Below are 12,889 nucleotides of genomic sequence, written 5' to 3'. Positions count from 1 at the left end.
CTTGCTATGCCGTGCCTTTTATAAATATCGCACAGAATTTTAAGCTTACCTCCGTATTATACCGCGTTTAATGCCGCAGTGTACCTTCCATTATTACATTCTATGCTACTAATTAGAAGCTGCGGCGTTCGGAAGTCGTATTCTCTCTTTTTTTTCGAGGCAGAATAACAGGTTTCTAGAGAACAGCGAAGAGACGAGAAAAGTTTATGAAGTTTTCTTTCGTAAAGGACGAGTAGGCTTTGTAGATGGATTAATCTACGTTAAGACGCTGACCTGGTTAACATAGGCGGGCCTAAACTAGGTTTTATGATCCACCCTATTATTGCCAAGACTAAAATGGAGCGCAGAAACACACATGACGAGGCGACGGAAGGAGACGTTCTCACGTGGGGAGACACTGCAGACTCTGTGCTGAAGTACAACATCCGCCAGCTGAACGTGTGGGGGGTGTGGCCGTTGCCCGGCTCGGCTCTCTTCCATGCCTACACGGTCTTCATATTCGCGATGGGCCTCGGAGGGCTGGCGCAGGACCTGACGGGCGTCTGCGTCAGCTGGAGCGATCTGCAGGAGGTCACCATGGCCCTCATCCACATACTGTCCGTCTGTGGCGGCTTCGTCAAGCTCGCGTTCTTCATTCGTCGGCGGCCCATGTTCAATGTGCTGGTGCGCCGTACGGACCAGCTGGTATCTGCCCAAAAGGAGTTCTGCGCCTCGGACGAGAGCCTGCGAGCTATGTTCAAGGCGTCGCACAGGAAGGCGGTGTACATCACGCTGCTCGCGTACGGCTACCTATTCCTGCAGGGCGGTATCTGGCTGCCGATGCCACTGATCGCCTACCCTGGGCAGCGGAAACTGCCGTTCGTGCAGGTGCCGGGCGCCGACACCACCAGTGTCTACCTGTACGCCCTCTTGTACACTCTGCAGTGCTTATCGTCGATGTTCATCACCTTCGTGGGCGTCACCATCGATTGCTTTTTCGCCGTCGTCATGATTCACACAGTGGTGCAGTTTAGGATTCTCAATGCCCGCATCAAGGCTTTGCGACCAGATGTAGCAGCGTCTGCCAGCTGTAGAATTGTAGTAGGCAGACAGACGAATTTTCACGATAACATGTATAACCAGCTGTGCCAGTGCATTCAAACGCACCAACGTTTGCTCAGGTATGTCCGTGCAACAAACGGTCAACAGTGATTTTTGTGTGCCATCAAACACAAGAACACCTACCACAGGAACAAACACATGTAAACACACACACACAGACACAGACACACACACAAACACAACACACACACACACACACACACACACACAGACACGCACACACACATTCAATTGATCGATTCCTGTAGTACCATTAATCGAAGTCACATATATTACTGCTCTAAAGACAACAATCTCTAATACAGTGAGAGCGAACGAGCTGGCCTAGTGGATAAAACACCGGACTCCGAGAGAGCCGAGAACCGATTCTACGTCTTGTCGTTCAGACTGAATTTTTCCTTAGCTGACCTAAATCGTTTCCTTTGAAAACGACACAACCGATACACTGATGCGCAATTTCTCAACCACAGCCCGTATAAATCAGAATGTTCCCAAGAGTCTATAAAAATGAATAATTACATCTTATGAACAAAATATAGTACAGGAAAATAAAAAGAAAGTAACTGCGAAGAAACCGTGGATAACAGAAGAAATACAGCTGATCGATGAAAGAAGGAAGTACATGAATGTTCAGGGAAATTCGGGAATATAGAGACACAAATCACTTAGGAATTAAATAAAGAGAAAGTGCAGGGAAGTAAAGGCGAAATGGCTGCTTGAAAAATGTAAAGAAATCGGAAAAGAAAGCCAGCCGCGGTGGCCGTGCGGTTCTGGCGCTGCAGTCCGGAACCGCGGGACCGCTACGGTCGCAGGTTCGAATCCTGCCTCGGGCATGGGTGTGTGTGATGTCCTTAGGTTAGTTAGGTTTAAGTAGTTCTAAGTTCTAGGGGACTTATGACCTAAGATGTTGAGTCCCATAGTGCTCAGAGCCATTTGAACCATTCGGAAAAGCAATGGCAGTCGGTAGAAGGACTGACTCAGCATTTAGTAAAGTCAAAACAATCTTGGGTGAAATTAGAAGCGAGGGTGGTAACATCACGAGTGCACTGAGAATTTCTCTGTTAAATCCAGGGGAGAGAACTGATAGGTGAAAAGAGTACACTGAAGTCCTCCACGAGAGGGAAGACTTGTTTGTTGTGATAGAAGAAGAAACAGTAGTAGATAAAGAAGAGGTAGCGTATCCAAGTATTAGAAAAGCCACAATTTAAAACAGCTTTGGACGACTTAAGTTCGAATAACGCAGAAAGGATACATAACATTCCATCAGAATTTCTAATATTATTGGGGGAAGTAGTAACAAAATGACTAGTCAAGTTGGTGTGTAGACTGACGATATGCCATCTGACTTTCGGAAAAACATCATCCCCACATTTCTGAAAATAGCAAGAGCTGAAAAGGGTGAGAATTATCGCACAGACAAGTAAACAACTCATGCATCCAAGTTGCTGACAAGATTAGTATACAGAGAATGGAAAAGGAGATTGAGGACGTGTTAGATGACGATCAGTTTGGCTTCAGGAATGGTAAAGGTACCAGAGAGGTTACTCTGATATTGCGGTTGATAATAGAAGCAAGACTAAATAAAAATCAAGACACATTCACAGGATTTGTCATCTGGTGCTAGGTGTTCGAAATTCTGAAAGAAATATGGGTAAGCTACAGGAATAGACGGATAGTATACAATATGTACAAGAAGAATAAGAGTGACAAACGGAGAACGAAGTTCACGGATTAAAAAGGGTGTAAGACAGGCATGTAGATCTTTCGCCTCTATTGTGCAATCTATACATCAATGAAACGATGAGGGAAATAAAGGAAAGGTTCAAAAGTGGAGTTAAAATTCTTGGTCAAAGGATGTCAACGATATCATTCGCTGATGCCATTGTTATTCTCAGTGAAAGGCAAGAAGAACTGAAGAATCTGCTGAATGAAATGAACCGTCTAATGAGTGAAGAATGCGGTTTGAGAGTAAGTCGAAGAAAGACGAAAATAATGAGAAGTAGTAGAAATGAGAAAAGCGAGAAACATAGCATCAGGATTGATGATCACGGAGTAGATGAAGTTATTGAATTCTGCTACTTAGGCATCAAAACAACGAACGACGGACGGAGCAAGGAGGACATCAAAAGTAGAGTAGACTGACAAAAAGGGCTTTACTGGACAAGAGAAGTCTTCTAGTACCAAACATAGCCCTTAATTTGAGGGAGAACTTTCTGAGATTGTACGTTTGGAGCTCAGCATTGTATGCAGTGAAACATGGACTCTGGAAAAACCAAAAAAGATGAGTATCGAAGCATCTTAGCTGTTGTGCTGGAGAAGAATGCTGAAAATTAGGTGGACTGATTAGGTAAGGAATTAGGTTCTCTACAGAATCGGCGACGAAAGGAGTAAAGTGAAAACACTGAGAAGAAGGGACAGGATAGTAGGACACCTGTTACTGTAAGACATCAGGGAATAACTTGCATCGTAATAGAGGGAGCTTTAGAGGGTGAAAATTGTAGAGGAAGAGAGAGATTGGTTCTCATCTAGAAAATAATTGAGGACATAGGTTGCAAGTGCTACTCTGAGATGAAGAGGTTGGCACAGGAGGAGAATTCGTGGCGGGCCGATTTTTTTTTTTTAACGTCCCGTCGACAACGAGGTCATTAGAGACGGAACGCAATCTCGTGTTAGGGAAGGATGGGGAAGGAAATCGGCTGTGCCCTTTCAAAGGAACCATCCCGGAATTTGCCGGAAACGATTTTAGGGAAATCACGGAAAACCTAAATCAGGATGGCTGGAGACGGCGGGATGAATCAAACCAGTCAGAAGACCGGTGACTTTATCAGCTGATAGCTGATAGCTAAATGTATTTTTCAGTCTCTTGCTTCTAGTGCAATAACGTGCTCATTGCTTTTCTGTTACACAGAATACATATGAGATATTCTGAAAGAAGGTCAGCTCTTTACATGAAAGGTAAAGTTACAGTCTAACAGAAATTAAAGTTGGAAAAGTTGTACCAAAAATAATGTAAGGATTATGTCTGGAAGACTGAAGGTTGAAAGGCAGCACATTAGTCACAATTTTGCAATGTCTTCAACATTCTCACTCAAGTTACAAATGTGTGGTTGTATGTTGCTTCTGTAACCACTTCTTCTAAAATCACAGTAATTTTTGTAACCTAGTTATTTAATGTACACACCAATATCTCCTCTCATGCATCTATTACGAAATTAATCACTGCAACTGAAGGCTATAAATTTTATGAAGCAACTGTAGGTTATGGTAAGAGCAACCGTTGGCACCATGTTTGAGGCAGAGAACAAAAAATCTGAAACAGATTTGGCTTAAAATGTGTGATCAAAATATGGAAAATCCCACATGAACGATGTATTTCGCAAGTGCACCGCGACTTGAGGTTCTGCTTTTTCTTCGGTGCCAGCACTTCAGAGTTCAAGTCAAATTTATTGGTGGAAATGGAAAAATGTTCTCTTTTCCTCCAGAGAAAACTATCCATTTAATTTTTCAACTTTTAGTGCAGATTTCGATTAACAGGAACTGCTTGTGCTCGGTTTCCCACTACAAGTCTTTGATCGTTCTTAGTGGACAAGAAACGCCATTTGATAGGTACGACATAAAACTAATTTTCAGTGTACTGAAATATCTTAAACATGTGACTGTAAAGATTTTATTTTTTTACAGTTTTTGATGTTACGTTTCTGCTCTAAACTGGATTGACAACGCCTTCGTTTGCTTTTCTCGATGGGGTTCTGGGTTCAGTTGACTAACTGTAAACCGCCATGTTGTTCGTTGATGTAATTTATCTAACTTGGTAATCATTAACATTTCAAATGATAGTAGCTTCGTAAGTTTCAAGTTCCGCTCATTGTATCCTACCTTCCTCTGTACTGAGACTATACATTTTATACAAATGTGCACTTCACAAAAGCGATTGTGTGAAATAATAATACTGACAAATTGCCTGTTACTTCGGTCTCAGTTTCTTCGGCCGACTTTTGTTTGATAATTTTTCTGTCTTTTCGCTACCGTGGTGGCTGGCATTGCCGAAGCTTCTCCCTCCATTGCTGATGGTAGACTGGATTGAGCTTCGCGGTTGCGGATTAAGTGTACCTGGTGCGTCTACGTCCAGGCGTTTTTCTGTGGTCATTTGCACTGTGGTTCTCTCGTTGCTGCCTGCAGCGGTCGTTCTCTGCAGCATTGTGATCCAGGATCCGATCACCTTGAGTCTATCTTCTTTCTTGTTGAAGCTGTTCTCATGTTCGTGTGTTTCTGTAGCTTCTCTGAACGAGCGGGTGTGACAGCTCTTCTCTACAGCAAGAACTTCCGTGGCGGCTAATTTCAGTACGTCGTCGATCTCATACAGCGCGTGTTCCGCCATAGCCAGTTCTCTATTTGCCCGAAACTGCAATTCCGTTTATGTTCAGTGATCCTACTGTTGATTGCTCGTCCAGTCGTTCCAACACAGACATTTCAAAATGTACTTGGTATTCGATATATTCAGGACATAACAAGAGGGTTCCTTGCCTCCTTCGCCGATTTTTTTTTAAATAGTCGTTACACCGTGTATGCGCAGTAGACGACCGCTTCTGTCCGCCACTCTGGAAATGTTTGGCTGAATGATCGAACACGACATTTCTTTTTCCATTGTGTCACTTCGCCGAGTGTTTGATGCTGTAAGACTTCTTACGTAACTGGTGGAGTACCCATTGCTTCTCAGAACACGTGCCAGGTGTTGCACCTCCAGCCTGAGGTGCTGTGGCTCACATATTGGGCTTGCTCGGGTTACAAGCGTGTTGATCGCGTCTCTTCTACGAAATGAGACTCTCGATGGCCTCATGCGGTAAGGAACTTTTTGTTAAGAAGTTTGTTAGCCCCTCTCTCAATACTTACTGCGGCGTCAGCGCCGATCCTGCGATATCTTGAATCAGACGGACAACGCTGCATCTTTTGAACGTAATCCTGCTTGTGCAAAACAACTGTAAGTGACGAAATGAGACTCAGTCCAATGTCGGTTTTCACGGGTACAGGGGAGGCGTAAGGCTTTGTGTCGTGCAGTCATCGAGGGTACACGAGTGGAAATCCCACATCGATGATGTTTCGTTGATTGGTTCGTACGCTGACACTTGGTTGATGGCCCAGCATTGGAATCTGCACCATTTTGCAGAAGGGTGGCACTTCTGTCACGTTGAACGATTCTCTTCAGTCGTCTTTGGTCTGAAGATCTTGCAGCATCTTTTTCCGGCCGCAGTGATGTCAGACATTTGATGTTATACCGGATTCCTGGTATTCACGGTACACTTGTGTCGTACGGAAAAAAACCCACGTCATTGCTACCTCGCAGATGCTCTGTCCCATCGCTCGTGTGCCGGCTATAACACCACGCTCAATCTCACATAAATCTTGATAACCTGCCATTGTAGCAGCAGTGACCGATCTAACAACGGCACCAGGCACTTGTTTTACGTAGGCGTTGCCGACTTCTGCGCCTTATATTGCCTGTTTACATATCTCTATATTCGAATACGCAAGCCTATACCGGTTTGCTTGGCGCTTCAGTGTATGTTGGTCTGGAGACTGTTCAGATGTCATAGGGTGTCACTGAGCTGTTCCTCAGCCTGGCACCACACAACGAAGGTATCGTCGACGCATCTGTACCACACCTTAAGTTTACAAGATGCCAAGTCCAGCGCCTGTGCTTCGAAATTTTCCATGCAGACGTCGGCCACCACTGAACTACGTAGACTACGCAAGGTGACACCTTCTAGATGTTACTGAAAGTTTCCGTCCCACATGAAATAGCTTGTGGTGAGACATACATGAAAGAGCTTGTCTTGCGTGGGAATGGAACCGATATACTCCAGCAAATTGCTCAGTGGCACTTTGGTAATCAAAGGAACGAAAGCAAAGCTGATCAGGATGTCGTTTGGTCCAAGTTTTAGTCTCTACAGCTTCTTCATGGAATGTACTGAATCATTTATGTGTATGACAGCCTTTCCTATGTGTGACCGGACCGAGAAGCCAAGTTTATCGTCGGTAGATCAGAAGCGCTGCCAGTCGGTCTTAATGGAACATTATTCTTATGGATATTTGGTAATCCATAAAGCCGAGGTGGTAGGGCTTCTGTGTTGAGCAGGTTCCCCTGTATGTCCGCCGAGAGAGAAGATGCCTCGATTAACCAAATCGTAGTCCGTGTGATCCACTGCGTCGGATCTGTGCTTCGTTTTCGGTACGTCGTCGGATTTAGCTGGTCCCGGATCTTCTGCTCATACTCTTCGTTCTTCATTACGACAGTTGCATATCCCTTATCGGAAGGCAGTACGAATATATTTTTGTCGGCTTTATGAATCTTGATAGCTTGTAACTCTTCTTTCTTCATGTTGCAAGCTAGTGGTTTTATTCGGCGCAGTATCCTGGCAGTTTCAGCGCATATTTTAGTAGCTTTCCGAATAGCCGCTTCGGCATTAGAAGTGATATTCTCCATAGGTATAATCCTCGAGATAATAACGAAATTCTCTTGATTTGGAAGGACAGACTGTTCCTGACTGATTAGTTGTCGTTCGGTGAGATTGATTACTATGCGTGACATGTCGGTAACTGCCTTCTTAATTTGCTACTCGCATCTCGCAAACTTTTTCTTCTTTCCCTCAGTTTGTTCTGCAGGTTCCTGTCAGTGATTCTGTCGACCTCTTCCCAGTCGTCTCGATGCATGTTGCCCTTAGTCGATAGAAAATGCACAGAAGTTCCTCGTCCGTATTTGCGGAGTATCTCCGTGTTACATGAATTCACTCAAGAAGAGAAGCTCGTTCCATTCTGCCATAAGTAAGATGTGATTGGGCGGTGGTGATTAGGCCCTTACATTTCAAGAGCTCTGGTGTGGTCCCTTCAGCTCGGCACCGCTACAGAAAAGCGAGAGATAACATCAATCACACCCTCTTCTTCCGTCGTTGGTCAAGACGTCGGCAAAATCTCTGAGTCTCCTCCCCATAGAGGCCTAGTAGAAAACTGTTAAGGTTTTCGTGGGCACTTGTTGACAAATGCCTGTTGGCTTCGTCCCAGGTTCTTCGGCCGACGTTCGTTTGAATAAATAAATCCAGCTGCATGATCATTGAATGGTACATGTTGTTCCATACATGTCAGAAAGAATAAACACCACATTTATAAATATATGCGCCTTGATGGTAAATAATGATACCTTCCGGATGCACTTTTTGTTCACCTCCATCGGGAATTAGGTGTGACTGCGAGAAATAAGAATAATGGACAGTAACATTAAGTATGTGGAGTGTGAAATAGAGCTGTGGAAATTTAGGATGGATGGGAAGTATGTTTAGACAGCTAAAGTGATTATTGTGATAAGCGAAAATATGTGTTCCGGTCCCGGATCCGGTACGAATTTTCGCTTGTCACCACTGAATTTATTTCTACGTCCGATTTCAACTAATATCGGAATTTCTCTTTCGTCTAACGTATACGGGTGCACGATCACTAATGGTGTCTGTTCTTTCGGACCTCTTTCGAGGTTTTACGGGAACCAGGTGACGTTGCGGGCAATGAGGATAATTGAGAGAGAACACTACGTATGTAGTGTGCGACATATGGGAATTTGGAATGTACAGGTAGCGCGCTCGGGTAGCTGAAGAGGTTGAAGCGACCGCTCGCGATGATTGAGATATGTGGATTCGTGTCCCAGTCCGGCATAAATTCTCACCTGTCGCCGTTCGGTTTATTTCAGTGGCCGACTGCAGCTGATGTCAGAATTTCTGTCATGTATATACGGCTCAGAATCGTTATGGTGTCCGTAATGAAATGGAAAATAGACAAGGATATCTGGTTAGATGAGTATAGGGTAATATCAACAGCAGCAGAAAATGGTACAATGGGAGTAGGATTCGTTATGAATAGGAAGGTAGGGCAGAGAGTGTATTATTGTCAACAGTTCAGTGATAGAATCGACAGTAAACCAACACCGACAACGATAGTTCAGGTATACATGCCGACGTCGCAAGCTGAAGACATAGGGAAGGTATATGAGGATATTGAAAGGGTAATATGGTACCAAAAATGGAGCCGAAAATCTAATAGTTATGGGGGACTGGAATGCAGTTGTATGGGGAAGGAGTACAAGAACGGGTGACAGGAGAATATGGGCTTGGAACAAGGAATGAGAGAGGAGTAGTAATAGCGAATACTCTGTTCAAGAATCACAAGAGGAGGAGGTATACTTGGAAAAGGCCAGCTGATACTGGAAGATTTTAGTTAGATTACATCGTGGTCAGACAGAGATTCAGAAATCAGTTACCGGATTGTAAGGCGAATTCATGAGCAGATATAGACTCAGATCACAATGTAGTAATGATGAAGAGTGGGCTGAAATTCAAGATATTAGTCAGAATAAATCAATACGCAAAGAAGTGGGATACAGAAGTACTAAGGAATGACGAGATACGCTTATAGTTCTCTGAGGCTATAGATACAACAGTAAGGAATAGCTCAGTAGGCAGTACAGTTGAAGAAGAAAGGGCATCTCTAAAAAGGGCCATCCCAGAAGTCGGAAAGAAAACATAGGTACAAAGAAGGTAACTGCGAAGAAACCATGTGTAATAGAAGAAAAACTTCATTTATTCGGTAAAAGGAGGAAGTACAAAAATGTTCCGGGAAACTCAGGAATACAGGAATACAGGAATACAAGTCGCTGAGGAATGAAATAAATAGGAAGTTCAGGGAAGCTAAGACGCAATGGGTGCATGATAAATGTGAAGCAATCGAAAAAGAAATGATTGTCGGAAGGACAGACTCAGAATACAGGAATGTAAAAACAATCTTCGGTGACATTAAAAGCCAAGGTGGTAACAATAAGAGTGCAACGGGAATTCCGCTGCTAAATGAAAAGGAGAGAGCGGATAGGTGGAAAGAATACATTGAAAGCCTCTATGAGGGGAAAATTTTTTATGCTGTGATAGAAGAGGAAAGAGGTGTCGATCTAGAAGAGGTAGGGGATCTTGTATTAGAATCAAAATTGAAAAGAGCTTTGGAGGACTTAAGATCAAATAAGGCAGAAGGGATAGAATTCCTAAAATCATTGGGGAAAGTAGAACAAAACGACTATTCATGTTGGTGTGTACAATGTACGAGTCTTGCGAGATACCATCCGGCTTTCGGAAAAATATCATCCACGCAATTTCGAAAATCTCAAGGGCTGGCAAGTACGAGAATTACCGCAGAATCAGCTTAACAGCTCATACATCCAAGTTACTAACAAGAATAATATACAGAAGAATGCAAAAGAAAATTGAGGATGTGCTAGATGACGATCAGTTTGGCTTTAGAAAAGGTAAAGGAACGAGAGAGGCAATTTTGACGTTGCCGTTGATACGGAAGCTAAACTAAATAAAAATCAAGACACTTTCACAGGTTTTGTCGACCTGGAAAAAACTTTCGACAATGTAAAATGGTACAGAATTTTCGAAATTCTGAGAAAAATAGGGGTAAGCTATAGGGAGATAAAGGCCATATACATTTCATGTTTCATGAGCATCGATCGTCTTCGCGACCGATATCTGTATTGTTTAACACCGCTAGTTCTCAGGAAAAGGAGAATATAATATTGTGTTACCAGGTGTTTTTCTTTGAAGGTTTTTAACAGGGTTGAAACTGAAACATTTGATGGCTACCTACAAGTCACCATTGGTGTTCGGGTCTGCCCTCCCTCCCCCCCCCCCCCCCCCCCCCCCCCGCTCCACCACCACACATTCCCTGCTACAAACGTCCGTATAGGGGCCCTTGTCCATGGCTTATTGATGAAGCCATTCCATTGACCGCCTGAAGTTGCATTGGAAACCATCGACTACTTAAATCAGGATTACAAAAAAGTTATTGGAAACTCGAGCTTCCTTAGGAGAAATACAGCCTATTAACTAATCATCTACCTCACTCGCTCAAGCCGTCATCAGCTGTAGGTCATATTTGTGAATCCTTCAGGTTTTGCGTCTGTATTCATCATGTAAGCTCCTTTGCATTGAAGTAGACTCCTCTGAAGCAAAATGTAGTTTCTAAAATCTTTTGATGAGTCCTGATTAAAATTTACCTTCCATCACGTGCTTTTCGTACCGAAATATAAAGAGGTTCACTAAATTGAACCACTTGTTACTATGATTTAAATCTATGTTGTAGATTGTGGAAGAATTACGAGGCCAGATTATCCGAAGCGTCGTCACAGAATTCTATAACTGTCATTGTCTCCTACCTTTTCCGCTGAAGAAACAAACGAAATAACTTCAATACATACCGTAGATTTGATGGTGGGATGTGGCGCAGAGAACACTGGCCTCAAGATCTGGAGGACGACCGTTCAGTTACCCGTCCAGCCATACAGATTTGGGTTTTCCGTTATTTCACTAAATTGTTAAAGGCAAATGTCGGATTGGTTACTTCACAAAGGCACGGCAGATTTCCACCCCTAACCTTTCGTAATCCAAGCTTGTGCTCCGTCTCTAATAACCTCACTGCCGATGGGAAGTTAAGTTCTAACCTTCCTTCTTTTTTTAGGGTATTTTTGGTAAGGGCACGAACGATTTTGCCGCAGTGGTAACACCGGTTCTCCTCAGATCATCGAATTTAAGCGCTCCCGGGAATGGCGAGCACATTGATGGACGAGCGTCCAGGTCTGGAGTCTCCAAAGTGTTGTTGGCATGTTGGGTGCACTCAGCCCTTGTGAAGCCTATTGAGAAGCTACTTGACTGAGAAGTTGCGGCTCCGGTAACGAAGTCTGACCACATGCCGCTCCATATCCACATCCAGTGACTGCTATCGACTAAGGATGACAGGGCGGTCGGTAGGTACCGTTAGGTCTTCCGAGGCCTGTTCGGACGGAGTTTGTTAAGTGCAAGATGCAATTTCAGTAGGAAGGGCCAACACTGTACCATCAAACTAGTGTAACATGATGTCGCGAATGAGAGCATTTACCTAAAGGTGGAGGCTAGCTGTGCAGCGAGTCTTTAACTACATTAAAACTTCAGTGATATTTCTATGTACTGTAATAGGAGCAACTGCAGTACGACTGCCACAAGGTGTATCCGCGCGGTCTCAAGTGCCTTGACACGGTTCGCGCGGCTCCTCCCGTCGGAGGTTCGAGTTCTCCCTCGGGCATGTGTGTGTGTGTGTTTGTGTGTGTGTGTGTGTGTGTGTGTGTGTGTGTGTGTTGTCCTTAGCGAAATTTAGTTTAAGTTAGGTTAAGTAGTTTGTAAGCCTAGGGGCCGATGACCTCAGCAGTTTGGTCCCATAGGAACTTACCACAAAATCAAAATGCAGTGCGACTATATTGTCTGTTGCAGGTTTGTCAGCTTCCTGGATTCTGTTATGAATCCAATTGTTATGACACAGTTCACTTTTGGCGTCATGGTTGCAGGAGTAACGCTGTTCCAAGCAACATACGTAAGTTAATGCCCTACTATTAAGTGAACGTTTCTACTAGTTTCGTTGTCAGAAGACGTTGTACTATTGGTCACTAAGGTTGTTAAATTGTTGATGATAGCTATCTGATATACGACTAGTGTAATTTCAGAATTATATTTGATTTTTTAAGTAAAAAGTACTCCAGTTATACAAAATTATTTCCAAAATGGTTATCGATTAAATCCCACCCCTCGAAACCGCTTTAAGCTGTGCACAGTTTATTATAGACTCTGACGGATTCAAGAAGCTTGAAAGTAAATTTTAACTTCACTCCTATGTTATGTAGAGAGCCTACGAAAAATTATAAAATTTACATTCTCACTCATTCAATGTACAA

General features: G+C 43.5%; 1 protein-coding gene across 1 annotated transcript in view; it reads left to right on the top strand.

The window, feature by feature from the left end:
• The first annotated feature begins 336 nt into the window (after positions 1 to 336).
• LOC126456207 (uncharacterized) overlaps positions 337 to 12,889 on the top strand; it is a 44,598-nt gene continuing 32,045 nt past the window's right edge. The window contains exons 1-2 of the mRNA XM_050091961.1: positions 337 to 1,160; positions 12,432 to 12,531. Coding sequence (XP_049947918.1) covers positions 337 to 1,160; positions 12,432 to 12,531 — 924 coding nt within the window. The remainder of the gene's footprint in view (positions 1,161 to 12,431; positions 12,532 to 12,889) is intronic.

Source organism: Schistocerca serialis, chromosome 2 (genome assembly GCF_023864345.2).
Source record: "Schistocerca serialis cubense isolate TAMUIC-IGC-003099 chromosome 2, iqSchSeri2.2, whole genome shotgun sequence".
NCBI lineage: Eukaryota > Metazoa > Arthropoda > Insecta > Orthoptera > Acrididae > Schistocerca > Schistocerca serialis.
This window is presented reverse-complemented; position numbering and strand designations above follow the sequence as displayed.